Source organism: Myxocyprinus asiaticus, chromosome 7 (genome assembly GCF_019703515.2).
Source record: "Myxocyprinus asiaticus isolate MX2 ecotype Aquarium Trade chromosome 7, UBuf_Myxa_2, whole genome shotgun sequence".
Taxonomy (NCBI): Eukaryota; Metazoa; Chordata; class Actinopteri; order Cypriniformes; family Catostomidae; genus Myxocyprinus; species Myxocyprinus asiaticus.
This window is the reverse complement of record NC_059350.1, coordinates 49,952,765-49,967,618: the sequence shown is the minus strand read 5'-3', so window position 1 is coordinate 49,967,618 and position 14,854 is coordinate 49,952,765. Positions and strand designations below refer to the sequence as shown.

Below are 14,854 nucleotides of genomic sequence, written 5' to 3'. Positions count from 1 at the left end.
ATTGGGAGAAAAGGGCATCTCCATTTGCTCTTCATGTCATCTAATTGCTGTCTAGGACCAACATTTGAGATATTTAATAGACATTAAAGAATTTCATTTGTAATTTGAATCATCACATCATCAAATGTGACCACAAACTGCTATACAGATATGAGTTAACACAAACCATTATATCAGTTGCTAACAAGTATTTTGAACAAGCTAGCATCTGATCATGGAGCCCCATCATTCGACAAATTGCCAAGCCAAAAGTATCTTCTGGAGAACATGACAGAAAGCAGAATGATTCTGGGTGGCAGAAACGCACCTCAGATCTGGTTAAAGCAGTCTTGGTGGCAGTTGTCATAGCAACAGAGGTGGGCGGCAGAGCTGTCACAGTCCCATTAGTGGAGGTGATGAGTGTATGGCACGTGGGCATGCGTTGAAGTGTTGCACTGCAATAATAAGGCATCATATGCTGTATGATATGTCACATTTACAAAACCTAAAATAAGTCCCAACATCAAATAATATTTGGACATGTCCGAGAAATGACTTTCAGCAAGGAACAAGAAATGAAATAACAGGGTTATGTGGGAGGAAAAATGGGCAATGTTATAGAACAGCACACAGAAAAAGCAGAAAAGATTGTGTTGAAAAATTATACTTGAGATCAAATCACCAGTGAGATTCCATAGTATTTACCATGTTTTTACTAAAGTAACCATAGTTCAACTAGTTTAGCCACTCTAAACTGAAAATAAGCATGCTTTTACAACAGTATTTGCAAGGGAATGCTCGCGCTCCTTTCCAGTTAAATCGCAAAGCAAAATGCAATCAGATGTGTACACATCCAGTGATGTACAGATGCTTTATTTATTAAAATAAAAAAGTTATGTAAGGGAGGATTAGAATCTGAAACTCCTTGAGGTGAAAACTTCACAATGAGACCAAGCAGACATTCTGGCTATCACCTACTGATATATGTATTAATCCACTGACTAACAAAATCCCAGTACTGACAGAGTTAGATGAACGGATCAAGTTATCAAATTCATTTTGTGAAATATTTATTGCAGCGCTTGAATTGGCCATCAATAATGAATATTTATCAAAACCGTCAAATATTATTTGACATCGAATTAATATTCATGAGTTTCGCTGCTTCATGACATCACAACACCCCCCTCCCAAACTGTCCCCACCATTTTGTTTAAAACAAACTGACACCCATGATTGTGAGGAAACACAAACTATTTCGAGGGAATACAAAACTTATTGTGAAGGAACGCAAACTATTCCAAAGGAACGCAAAACTTAATGTGTGGGAATGCAAACTATTTCGAGGGAATGCAAAACTTATTTTGAGGAACACAAAACGTATTGTGAAGGAACGCAAACTATTTAAAAGGAACGCAAAACTTATTGTAAGGGAACGCAAACTATTTCAAAGGAACTTAAACTTATTGTGAGGGAACGCAAACTATTTTGAGGGAATGCATAACTTTTTGTGAGGGATCGCAAATTATTAAAAAAATATATTCACTCCCTGTCCTCTAAGGGGCTCTATACTCTCATAGTTTCAGAAGAGTTTCGCTACTTCATGACATCAAAACACCCCCCTCCCAAACTGTCCCCACCATTTTTTTTAAAACAAACTGACACCCATGATTGTGAGGAAATGCAAACCTTATTGTGAGGGAACGCAAACTATTTAGAGGGAATACAAAACGTATTGTGAAGGAATGCAAACTATTTCGAGGGAACGCAAAAATTACTGTGAGGAACAAAACTTATCGTGAAGGAACACAAACTATTTCAAAGGAACGCAAAACTTAATGTGTGGGAATGCAAACTATTTCAAGGGAATGCAAAACTTATTGTGAGGGAAAGCAAACTATTTCGAGGGAACACAAAACTTATTTTGAGGAACACAAAACGTATTGTGAAGGAACGCAAACTATTTCAAAGGAACGCAAAACTTATTGTAAGGGAACGCAGACTATTTCATAGGAACACAAAACTTATTGTAAGGGAACACAAACTATTTCAAAGGAACTTAAACTTATTGTGAGGGAACGCAAACTATTTTGAGGGAATGCATAACTTATATTGAGGGATCACAAATTATTCTTTTTAAATATATTCCCTCCCTGTCCTCTAAGGGGCTCTATACTCTCAAAGTTTCAGAAGAGATTAACACTCTCTAGAACTGTAATCATGTTTGCCAAGATCAAAGTTGGAGATTTTAACATAACCTCAAACTTTTTCATCAAATTCTTCCAGGACGAAATTATCTGAGCTATACTATCCACATTCACTTTACAGTTCTATACTCTTATTGTATATCAACAGTTGTGTTATGTCTATTTTCATTTCTCCTTAGGAATTTTAGAATATAACTGGGGACTCCATTAAGTCTTCTGAAATATGAAAGAGAAACCTCAGAGCAAAAACATTTTTCTTTGTGTTTGAGTTGGAAGGTGGTCTCATATGAGGAAATAAAGAGGATTAGTTACAGAAAATGGATTCATGTTACTTTTATGATCCAAAAATCTTCTGATCTGAAGATGTATTATGACAAATGCAAGGGACTGAATGTTTTGACACTGACTAATGAATATTGCTTAATGTTGTTGTTCAAAATGGCGACAAATTATCCTACAGCAAAACCCATTCACGCAATGTTCAACACTGAAGGCAAATAAATGACACAGTCATAACCAAAAACAAACCAATGCTTTCTGTAGCCACTCATACGACCAGAAATGTGGAAAAAAAACTGAAGCCTAACTATGAGTCTATCACTAGACGTCAAGTTTGACTTGTATTTCCATCGCTCCAAACGTCCTACTCACAGATCTAGCTCAAGACCAGTTGGTGATCATATTACCTTCATGTCACAGCACACAGCGATGATGGATGGCCATTGTTGGTACTGTAAGGCTCATGCACATTATTCATCAGCACGAGTGAGGAACCACTACTCCAAACAGAGATCATCTTGCACATATGGGGCCACCATCGTGAGCGAATGAATATTGAGAGGTCTCTGAGAAGAACTGTTTTGTCATGAGTCAAGCCAATGGTATGACTTGTTTTGGGGTTGAGTTCATGCAGTTATAGTGGTATCATGATTCAATAGTCCTGGGTAAAGGTTAAAAGTTAAGATATGGGGTTGCCAGCCTTTTTTGTCAGCTATAACCCTAATCTAAATTATTTACTTCGAGTACACCTTAAATTTCAAGTAATGTTCTAACCTTTAAATAAACATAAATAATAATATATTTTTAAGTAATTTCTGCTGTAATTTCTGCAATTTCCTAGTGGAAGGGGCGTCTACCTGGTTGCAATGCTGGCCGGACAATACAATACAATTAGTAGTGAATGTGGCAACTTGCAAAACTTCTGTAAAGACAACACCTTGCAAATGTAAGTCCAATGCTTCACCATCACCCCAAGCTGTGTGAATATGTACATTATTTGAGTGTACATAAGTACATAAGTGTTGAACGGAGTTTGGCTAACACACTAAAGCTAGCGGCAACACATCGTGTGTATTTGAAATTTCACTTCATTTATTTGAAAAAAAGCGAATGTTTAAGTGTCATAAAGATCTCACAATTTTTTTTTCCATGGAAGAACTGATTTACAACGATAATAAACTATTAAAGACAGACTTACCATGAGCTCTGAGGTTGTTCATCGATTATATATGCCTTTGTTGAAGCCATCAGTCAGCGTTATTTCAACTTAATTGTTTAAAAACCGTATTTAATAGCAGATTTCTTGGAGAAGAACTACACTACCCAGGCACCAGCAGAGAAAGACCACCAATCCACCAGTCAGAGAACCGCGGCCAACAAAGCACATCAAACAAGTCCAGCAGTGAACGCCCAATTCTGTGACGCACTGTGAATGACGCAATTGAGTCAGTCTCCCTACTACACCCTCAAACTGCATATTGAGCACTTTATTAGGAACACTATGGTCCTAATAAAGTGCCTGACGTGGTCTTCTGCTGTTGTAGCCCATCTGCCTCAAGGTTCGACGTGTTGTGCATTCTGAGATGCCATTAACTACAATTGTACAGAGTGGTTATCTGAGTTACCGTAGCATTTCTGTCAGCTTGAACCAGTCTGGCCATTCTCCGTTGACCTCTCTCACCAAGGCTTTTTCTTCCACAGAACTGCTGCTTACTGGATGTTTTTTTTGTTTTGTTTTTGGCACCATGCTGAGTAAATTCTAGAGACTGTTGTGCATGAAAATCCCAGGAGATCAGCAGTTACAGAAATACTCAAACCAGCCCGTCTGGCACCAACAATCATGCCACGGTGGAAATCACTGAGATAAAAATGTTTCCCTATTCCAATGGTTGACATCTGCATGATTTTATGCATTGCACTGCTGCCACATGATTGGCTGATAAGATAATCGCATGAATAAATAGGTGTATAGGTGTTCCTAATAAAGTGCTCAGTGAGTATATTATTTGGAAACATCGGAATATTTTGCAGTAAACTTAAAACATATTGTTTCTATAATTATAATCAACAACCTAAAATCAATAGATTTATATATTTTTAATGTTTTTTATTCGATTAGTTCATTCACAGTGTTTCATGGGATTGTAGTTCATGCCCCTGTGAAGGACGGTAAGCACACAGTCTTGTACCTCTTTTTTTTTTCAAATACATTTTTGCTTCAAATTAAAGTATACAATGTTGTGATTCACCCCAGAGCTGGTTTGGTTCATGGCTCTTATATGAAAGATTTTATGAAAAGCCTACGGAAAAAAATTAATTGGAAAAATACTTCCGGAACCTAGACGGCTGAAAGTGGGCGGGCACTGTTGCACTCTATTGTTCTTATGTAAGGGCCTTACATCCATGAACTGCGTTCAGAGTGCTTCAACAGTAATCACCGTTTGCAGATGCCATACAAATGAATTGGGAGTACTGAGTTGTAAAGTGACACCTACCTTTTGCTAAATTGTTTAGCAGACAGGCAGTCAGTTCATTAAGTGACAAGCTATTTCCTCACAAAAGCGGTTTATTCAGCATTATCAGAATTATCTTCATTTTCTGAATTCTCCTGTCAGTCACTGATAAATAAAGGAGTGGTTGACTGAGTGTAGAACAGTCCTTTTTGTGTTTGGTAGGGAAAGCTTGACACAGGCGAGATCTTATCCCATATTGCTGTGTGAAATGCTTAACTTCTATAAAGGTTTGCCTAATCCTGCCATGAAACACTAAGCTGTGTGGTCTTTCTTTAGTTATAGATGTTTTTGTTGTTGTTGTTGTTGTTCATCTTATCTGAGGTTGCTAGTGTTGACAGCAGTTTATACAGTCTTGAAAATGTCTTCATAGCTGTGTGTGTTCTGCCATCAGCTGGTCAAAGGGAGCTCTGCAGTCAATATTCACAATAATACAGTTCACCATATAGAAATCGAATATATGGCTATATATGCACAAACAGTTTATATATAAAAGTTCATATATTTGAGCATATACAATACTGTGCAATAATGTTAGGCATATTAGATGATTCACAAAATATTTGATCTTCTGCTTTAGTGTGTCAATAGGAAATATCCATTTTAGATTTTCAAACATTCCTTTTGCAAATAGAATAGAATATAAGTAGAACAAAACTGTGCACAAGTGTACCAAGAAAATTGGGTGACATAGGGTGGTCACACCAAATGTTGATTTAGTTTTGTATGTTTACTGCACTTTATATGAAGTTAAAGGAATAGTTCACCCAAACATGACAATTCTCTCATCGTTTACTCACCCTTATGCCATCCCGGATGTGTATGACTTTCTTTCTTCAGCAGAACACAAATGAAGTTTTTTAGAAGAATATTTCAGCTCCAGGGTCTATACAATGCAAGTGAATGGGTGCCAATATTTTGAAGCTCTAAAATCACATATGCCCGCATAAAAGTAATCCATATGACTCCAGTGGTTAAATCAATGTCTTCAGAATCAATCTGATAAGTGTGGGTGAAAAACACATCAATATTTTAGTCAATTTTTACTATAAATTCTCCTCCCTGCTCAGATGATCTCCACTTTAACTTTCACATTCTTCTTCTTGTGTTTTTGGTGACTCACATTCTTCATGCATACGCCCCCTAATGGGCAGAGAGGGGAATTTCGAGCAAAAATTGACTTAAATATTGATCTGTTTCTCACCCACACCTATCATATCACTTCTGAAGACATGGATTAAACCACTGGAGTCTTATGGATTACTTTTATGCTGCCTTTATGTGCTTTTTGGAGCGCCAAAAATTTTGGCACCCATTCACTTGAATTGTATGGACCTACAGAGCTGAAATATTCTTCTAAAAATCGAATATTGTCATCATACAATTTCTGTACTTTTATCAAACAGGATGGAATATTTTTAGAGTGACACAAACCAACTAATATATATAAAATAAAATAAAAACCACCAAATTTAATGTAAACAATTGATAATTCTTATTGGTGTTTGTGCTGTTGTAATTATGTCACTTCCTGGTCATTCGGGAACAAGCTTTTGTTTGTTAAAGAATATAACAGAAGATCGACAGGTTGGAAAGTGATATTGAGGGCAGCATAGCAAACAACAATTTCTTTTAGATGTAATAAAACATGACAAGACAAAATGCTTTAGCTGACGTTCACATTGGTTGTTTCACTGTGGCTCCACTTACACAATATTTGTTTGAATGTACAATAAGCGATAATATAAAATATATCAAATAATGCTGATTTCTTACAATAAACAGACATCCTAGGTACATATAAATTAAATGACATGTCATCACCTTAAATTAATATAACATGTTGCGGTCTAAAACACATTAGTGCTTGAGATCCATAAAGCTGTCAGTGTTGTCCACAATGTGGCTGTTACCGTAATCGCTGCACTGGTAAAAGTCTTATCATGGACATAATTAATGATGGACATTGCGCCCTGGTACGCTTCTTGACACGTGGGCTGGATTTGATCCTCAGGTAGAGTAAAACCGTATGTTCCGTTGTCCCGTAACTCAAAGGTAAAAGAGTAGGGGATCCCGATGAGTCGCGCAAAATCACGCGATGAGCCAGAATTCGGGTCTGTAAAAATTAGCATCGTCATTTATGACTAACTGTTATTCAATTTATAAAAAAGTGCTATAGTATTATAATATTACATTAGTAAATGCATTATGAACTAACATGTACAAACAATTAACAATAATATATTTGTGTTTCTTCAGCTTTGGGCACTTTCAGATATGTCAAAATTTATTTTAATCAAAACAAACTGATTTCAACTTTTTTCATTTTTATATGATGGTCACATTAAAACTGACCTGAAAACTTTTTACCAGGCTATAATCATTTATTTTTGGTATTTTTCAAATGTCTTTTATGTACAGATTTTACTGATTTACACTTTCAATATTAAACTTTAAAAATCTGTTATAAAATATTAAATATTAACAAATTATTACGTTTAAAGCTATGATCATCTAAATGAAGTGTGAAATAAAAAGAAAAAATGTAAATATTTATTGTGTTAAATTACCACTGTCCCACAGTTGTGGCATCATTTCCACCACACCAAACAATTTTGCACCAATTTTTAAAAAACATTTTTTTATTATTATTATTTTTTTAACCAAGTCAACAAAAGTGTCAGTGAAGAGCATGCTTGAGATGAAATATGAGACAAGTGATGTTTGAACAAAACAAATAAAATTCAAGGTAAATAAAAAAAAAAATAGTGTGATGTTTCCGAGACTTTACTTTCAAGAAATCCACAATGCTAAAAATGCCTGAAGTTGAAGAAACACCCATTTATTAAATGACATTAACCAAAATTATACAACCCCAGTTCCGAAAAAGATGGGACAGTATGAAAAATACTAATAAAAACAAAAAGGAGTGATTTTTAAATTATATTCACCCTTTGCTATATTGAAAGCACTACAACTACACATTATATGATGTTTTACCTTGTGAATTTATTTATTTATTTATTTAATGTACAGTCATTTCAAATCAGATGATTGCAACACACTCCAGAAAAGTTGGGACAGTCGAGTGTTTACCACTGTGTAACATCACCATTTCTTCTAATAACACTTATTAAGCATTTAGGCACTGAAGACACAAGTTTGTTAAGTTTAGAAAGTGGAATTTTCCCCCATTCATCCATTATGTAGGTCTTCAGCTGCACAATTGTACGGGGTCTTCGTTGTCATTTAATGCGCTTCATAATGCGCCACACATTCTCAGTTGGAGACAGGTCAGGACTGCAGGCAGGCCAATCTAGCACCCACACTCTCTGCTTACACAGCCATACACTTGAAATCTGGGCAGTATGTGGTATGAAGTTGTCCTGCTGGAAAATGCAGGGACGTCCCTGGAAAAGATGGTGCTGGATGGAAGTATATGCTGCTCCAAAAATTGTAAATATCTGTCTGCATTCATGGTGTTCTCACAGATGTGCGAGTTACCCATGCCTTGGACCTGATGCTAATAACAGCTTGGATGACCCTTTTCCTTTTTGGCCCGGATAACACGACGGCTGTTTTTTTCAAAAACGATTTGAAATGTGGACTCATCGGACCAAAAAACATGGTTCCACTGTTCTACTTTCCATCTAAGATGAGACCGAGCCCAGAGAAGTCGGCAGTGCTTCTGGACAGTGTTGATGTAGGGCTTCTGCTTTGCATAGTAAAGTCTTAACTTGCATCTGTGGATGCAGCGGCGAGTGGTGTTGAGTGTCAAAGGTAATCCCGAGCCCATGCTCATGATATCCATCACAGATGAATGATGTTTTTTAAGTCAGTGACATCTGAGGGATCAGAGATCACACACATTCAGAAGTGGTTTTCGTTTTGCCCTTTATGCACTGAGATTTGACCAGATTCCTTGAATCTTTTAAATATATTGTGCACTGTAGAGGGTGAAATGCCCAAAATCCTTCCAGTTTGTTTTTGGGGAACATTGTTCTCAAAGTGCTGGATTATTTGCTGAAGCATCTGTTGGCAAATTGACAAGTCTCGAATGATCCTTGCTCTTGAAGGACTAGGCTGTTTTTGGAGGCTCCTTATGACACGATTGCCTCACCTGTTTAACATCTCCTGCTTCACATCGCCTTGTTAATTCAACTTGTCAAATTGTTATTAGTCTTAAATTGCCCGTCTCAACTTTTTTGGAGCGTGTTGCAATCATCTGATTTGAAATTACTGTACAAAATTCACAAGGCAAAACATCATATAATGTGTAGTTGTAGTGCTTTCAATAAAGCAAAGGGTGAAAATAATTTACAAATCACTCCTTTTTGTTTTTATTAGCATTTTTCATAATGTCCCAACTTTTTCGGAATTGGGGTTGTAATTCATGTTGTTAAAAAATGTGTTTATTGTTAGTTCATGATACCTAATGCATTAACTAATGTTAACGTATGGAACCTTATTGTAAAGTGCTACCAATAAATCTGTAGCAACCTATAGATAAAGTATTTTAATAGAATAGGTGCTACAGTGACCCACTCAGGGGTAGATCACACTGCTACATGTCCTACAAAAAATACTCACACAGCACGTCAGGAGAGCTGCCCACTTTGTAGTCTTTCCCATGAACTGCTTTGATGGCTTTTGCTGCAGCAAGGCCTACTTCCATCTACAAACACATTCAGGCATGAACGTTTGATTTGAAACAGTGTACGCTTTGCCTTGAGAGCTTCTAATCCTAAATTACACCTGAAGTATTTGTTTCTTACCAATTCATTGTAATTGGGTGCTGAGATGTTGGGGTGTCCATACGGGACAAGGATGAGCTGGCCGTATGAGTGGATGGTGAGATAACAGAGAATGTTGTTTTGATGTTTGCCTAAAAAGTCAGTGACGGCTTGGGCCTCTGGCTCAGATAGAGCAGTATGACCGTTATACACCTCTGAACAACAGTTCCTGGAGATACCGACCACTGCGTGAACAAATCAAGAATGAATAAATGGTAATGTGACTTACATGAGTACTTGCATTTCTGTATCCACTGTATAACCATTTGACTGTCCAGATAAATCCATATTTATTGATATTGATGGGTCAAAATGTGACAGTTTGTATCTATTAGTTTATTAAAAAATAAAATTTACACAAAACAATTACTTAAATATACACCTCTGCTATGATGGACATGTTTTCCATTCTTGAATTATGTCATTTTGATATTTGTTTTTCTCAACAAAAAAAAATAAAAGAAATTATAAACTGTAAACGTCCAACAGTAAAATAAATAAATATAAGTCTAATAAAAACAGAAGTTATTGGGAAAAAAAATTCAAAAGTAGTTTGGAATAATATTTCATTATAATATCTTTTTAAAAAAGCAGTGAAACAATTATGTTTTCAAATATTATTAATATTTTAAAAACTTTTGTCCGAAAAAAAAAAAAATGGTATATATATATATATATATATATATATATATATATATATATAACAGACAGAACACCTTTAGACCCTCATACTATGTGTGAAGTAAAAAAAAAAAAAAAGTATCATATATTTTTATGAAAAGGTACATTTTTTTCAGGTCATATATATATATATATATATATATATATATATATATATATATATATATATATATACACTACCGGTCAAAAGTTTTGAAACACTTACTCATTCTTTATTATATATATATATATATATATATATTTTTTTTTTTTTTTTTTTTTCACATTTTAGAATACAAGTAAAGTCATTAAAACTATGGAATAACATAAATGGAACTATGGGATTTGATTAATCCAAAATAAATCAAAACTGTGTATATTTTAGCATCTTCAAAGTAGTCACCCTTTGCCTAGATTTTGCAGACCTGTACTCTTGACATTTTCTCAACCAACTTCTTGAGGTATCAACCTGGGATTCCTTTTAAACTGTATTGAAGGAGTTCCCATCTATGTTGGGCACTTATTGGCTGCTTTTCTTTATTATGTGGTCCAAGTCATAACATTTGTTTTTAAAAATTAAATTGTAGTTTTATAATGAAATAAATTAATATGTTGGCACAATTATATTTTTGCCTACAAAACTAATTTCAAACATTTAAGCAAACGCCTTCAGATCAAAAGATTTTTAAGATCATGAGAAACATTTCAGTCAAATGTTTCAAAACTTTTGATCGGTAGTATGTATTTATTTTACCTTTGAAAAATAAGTTTTAATATTTACTTTTTTAATTAATTAAACAAGGAGCAAGGACATTTGGACTTTGGTTACACTACTTGACATTTTTGTAGTAAATGTTTTTTGTGTAATAATAATAATCATTAATTTACTACACAAATCTAACATTTTTACAAACTTTATACATAAGGTTTAAACTTGATTTTTAAGAGATTTTTTTATATTCTCAGAGGACCTTATTTGTTAATGACTCATATATGCTGGTGTTGTTTATTCGTCTCATTCATTAGGTGGATAATATGTGTAAACTATTTCTCATTTGATTAATTAGATTTTATTTCCACTTATAAAAGGTCATAGATATACACAACTGTCAAGTATACCAAGACTCAGTAAATTACTTGAACTCAGAAACAATTTTAAGCTTGCAAGTTTTAAAAAAGTATATTAGTCAAGTTAGTTAGGTTTTTAATTATGCTAACTTAGGTTAGCTACGTCATGCCACTAAAAAAGCCACATTTATTGTTATTAAAAAGAAAAACAACTTACTCCCCCAATTTGCGTAAAAGTTGCGGTTGAGATCTGTGCCGAAACATGCGCAGTCCTCAGTTCCTGGTGATCTTGACTTCCTCCATAGTCGAGTCTTCAAAATACATCACACACATTTTTGTAAGGAAGCAATCAATTATGCCAATAGATAAATGCTTTTTGCAAATATTCTAGATTCACTTTTAATATTTCATAATGATTAATTCTCAATAAGTGAACTCACTGTGTTGTCCTTCCAGGAATAAATATATCCATCCAAGTTCAGGACGGGAGTGATGTAAAAGTCCAGATTTTTAAACAACATGTTCATCTTGGAGTCTGTTTTGTAGGAGTCCAGGATCTTTCTTGGCATAAAGCACAGTCAAGTTATTGTCAATAACACTTCATTCATATGACATTCATGACTAAATATTTCATAATATCGTCACTATAGTAAATTCTTACCTCTTTGACAAAATGCTGGCAGAAAGCTGGAGCTATCCATTCTCTGGCATGGATTCCACAGTCTATCCAAACCGCCTTCTTTTCCATGGTGCTCTTAAAGCCAATCTGCATATCAACACAAAAACAGCTGGATGAAGATGTAGGTCTAGTAAATATGTTTCTAGAGAGCAGCCACTTCAGGGTTCCCACGCATCCTTGAAAACCTGGAAAACCTGGAATTTTGCAATGCAGTTTTCCAAACATGGAAAATTACAAAAATACCTAAATGCCCTGAAAATAATTATTTGTCCTGTAAAATATTTTTGTATAATGAAACTGTTTGACTGTGTCGCTAACAAGGTTTGTGCTACACATACAAAACATAGTAATGATTGGGACTCAGTATAGGTGTCAAACACACAAATTCGTATCATTTTGTCACCGCCGGCGCAGCTGACTGTCATGAGAAGCACTGTCACGTAGATTCAGTGATGGAGTTTTTTGAGAATGTATTCACACCCAGAATGTTCGCACCTTTACGATGCAGTAAACATGGACAGAATTACTAAATCAAGTAATAAAAATGGCATTAGCTATAAAACACAGAATGTCAAGGAATTTGAGATATTTGGGATGAAAATGAATATATATATATATATATATATATATATATATATATATATATATATATATATATATATATTTTTTTTTCTTTTTTTTTTTTCAAACCACTTAGGCCAGAATTAATTTTTTCAAGAACTGTAGCTTAACTCTGAACAGTTACAACTTTTTTTTTTCTTTAAGCCCCAGAGCTCAAAAATGAGTAGAGGTGTATTGAAGTAAAGTTTTGTGAGAAATGCATTTTTAATGTAGGCTTTTTTTTATTAGCTAAATAGAGCCAGACAGAAATATGAGTGTCACGTCACTGACCCAGGTAGCATCCATGTAGTGTTATAATTTGAGTGTTAAAATTTATATTTGATACTTTTTCTTATTTATTTGAGCATTGGCGTATGCAACATTTACACCTCGGGATGTGAATTTATTTTTAATAATTTAACTATTGGAGTCTGCTTATACTGCACATGTAGGTCCCTTTGATTTCTGCGATACAGTAAACATGGACAGAATTACTAAATCAAGTAATAAAAATGGCATTAGCTATAAAACACAGTTTGTCAAGGAATTTGAGATATTTGGGATGAAAATGAATGTATAAATGCACAATCCATATGAAATCGTGACATGTCCTAGTGTGATTATTAATCTGCAAAATGCTGCGATTTAATTCAATAAATATATCATCTGCATGTGCTGCGCACTTCAAAATGAATGAATATACTTTTTTTCTTATTTATTTGGGCATTGGCATATTTATCACATTCATACAAATCCCCCGGTAAGGAAATGTTGGAATGAAAGATGGTAATGTTTGGCCACACACAGAGTATTTCATTACACAGGAAATACCTTCAATAATGTGATGTTCCTCTTCTCATAAGTCTGCCCATATATCATGCTGGACTCAACATCTGAATTTTCTCTCTCAATCTGATTCATCCAGGCCGAAATCTATGTGGAGAGATTATCAGAGAAAAAACAAAAGTATAAAGTCTATTTGTGAATCCATGGTAACTTGCACACACAGTATATGAAGGAGAACAGGTTAATCTTACCTCATCCATGCTGTGGTATTTATTATAGTCATAAGCAGCAAATGTTCTGTAATGAATTCAACACAGAAAATATACTTATCTTGGTGTGTCAGATTTGCTTAAAAATGCTTCATTATTTAGGCCCAATCCCAACATATTCAAAGTGCATTCCAACACAAAAAAGCACAAAATTAATGTAAAATGTAGTTAATTCGGTTATTTCAATCAGTCATTTTAATTCACACAGTTTTAAAAAATTTTAACCAAAGATTTATTGGTATTTATCTTTGTCAAATAATTCTGACAGTCATGTCACATGGTTCATTTACATCAAATTTCTACAACAAACAACAAACAGTCATCATTTTCTATTAGCAATAAGAGACTTGACTGATCTTTGTTTTCATTGAGCGCTGCAGTCTTACCTGTCCTGGGATCCCAGAGCCAAAAGCACCAAAATGGACATTACAGACCGCAACATGTTTGTATTTTGGTTGTTGTTATCCAGTCTTGTAGAAACTGACAGTATGAACCTAGAACAGTCTGACTTGACTTAAGTTATGTTCATGTAATCAAGATACCTTAGACACCACCTCCACCGAAAGAGTGTTAATATTTAAACCCACTGCATAGTTCTTATGATACTAAGACACATCCACATCCAACAGTGCTGCAATTTCATGTAGAAATCATATTTGAATGAATATTCTCTTCAATGCACACTCAAAAAATATATATATATATATTTTCAATTTCATAATAAAATTCCATCAATTTGAATTTTGTGATCTTTAATAAAACAAAATAAAAACTACATTTTTTAAGTTTTATTGATTTCATTTTGTTAAACATTACACAATTCAATCTGACGGAAGTTTGTCATGAAACTGAAAAGTGTAAACCTTAAAAATATGGTCAAATATTTTTTGAGCGTATTTATATTCAATGTCTATTTTTGAACTGTCAAAAATAGTATTAATAATTAACAATAAATAATAATATTTTTTTTCCTCATTAAGGTTTGTGGCTAGACCTCCTGCATGTCTCCACGATGTTCCTCTGT

At 34.4% G+C, this 14,854-nt stretch overlaps 1 protein-coding gene across 1 annotated transcript; it reads right to left on the bottom strand.

Annotated features, from left to right (window-relative positions):
* Positions 1 to 6,553: 6,553 nt before the first annotated feature.
* cpo (carboxypeptidase O) lies at positions 6,554 to 14,309 on the bottom strand. Its single transcript, XM_051702196.1, has 9 exons — positions 14,217 to 14,309; positions 13,813 to 13,858; positions 13,607 to 13,708; positions 12,158 to 12,262; positions 11,937 to 12,053; positions 11,714 to 11,807; positions 9,751 to 9,953; positions 9,566 to 9,650; positions 6,554 to 7,091 (listed from the first exon to the last, which is right to left on the bottom strand). Exons 1-9 carry the CDS (start codon positions 14,270 to 14,272, stop codon positions 6,826 to 6,828), a joined length of 1,074 nt encoding a protein of 357 aa, XP_051558156.1. The 5' UTR covers positions 14,273 to 14,309; the 3' UTR covers positions 6,554 to 6,825.
* Positions 14,310 to 14,854: the final 545 nt, after the last annotated feature.

Coding starts and splice junctions, on each gene's coding strand:
- cpo (XM_051702196.1), bottom strand. CDS start 14,272: ATGTTGCGGTCTGTAATGTCCATTTTGGTGCTTTTGGCTCTGGGATCC. Junction 13,709..13,812: donor AATACCACAGCATGGATGAG/GTAAGATTAACC, acceptor CTCTCCACATAG/ATTTCGGCCTGGATGAATCA. Junction 7,092..9,565: donor CAGCTCTCCTGACGTGCTGT/GTGAGTATTTTT, acceptor TAATTTTTACAG/ACCCGAATTCTGGCTCATCG.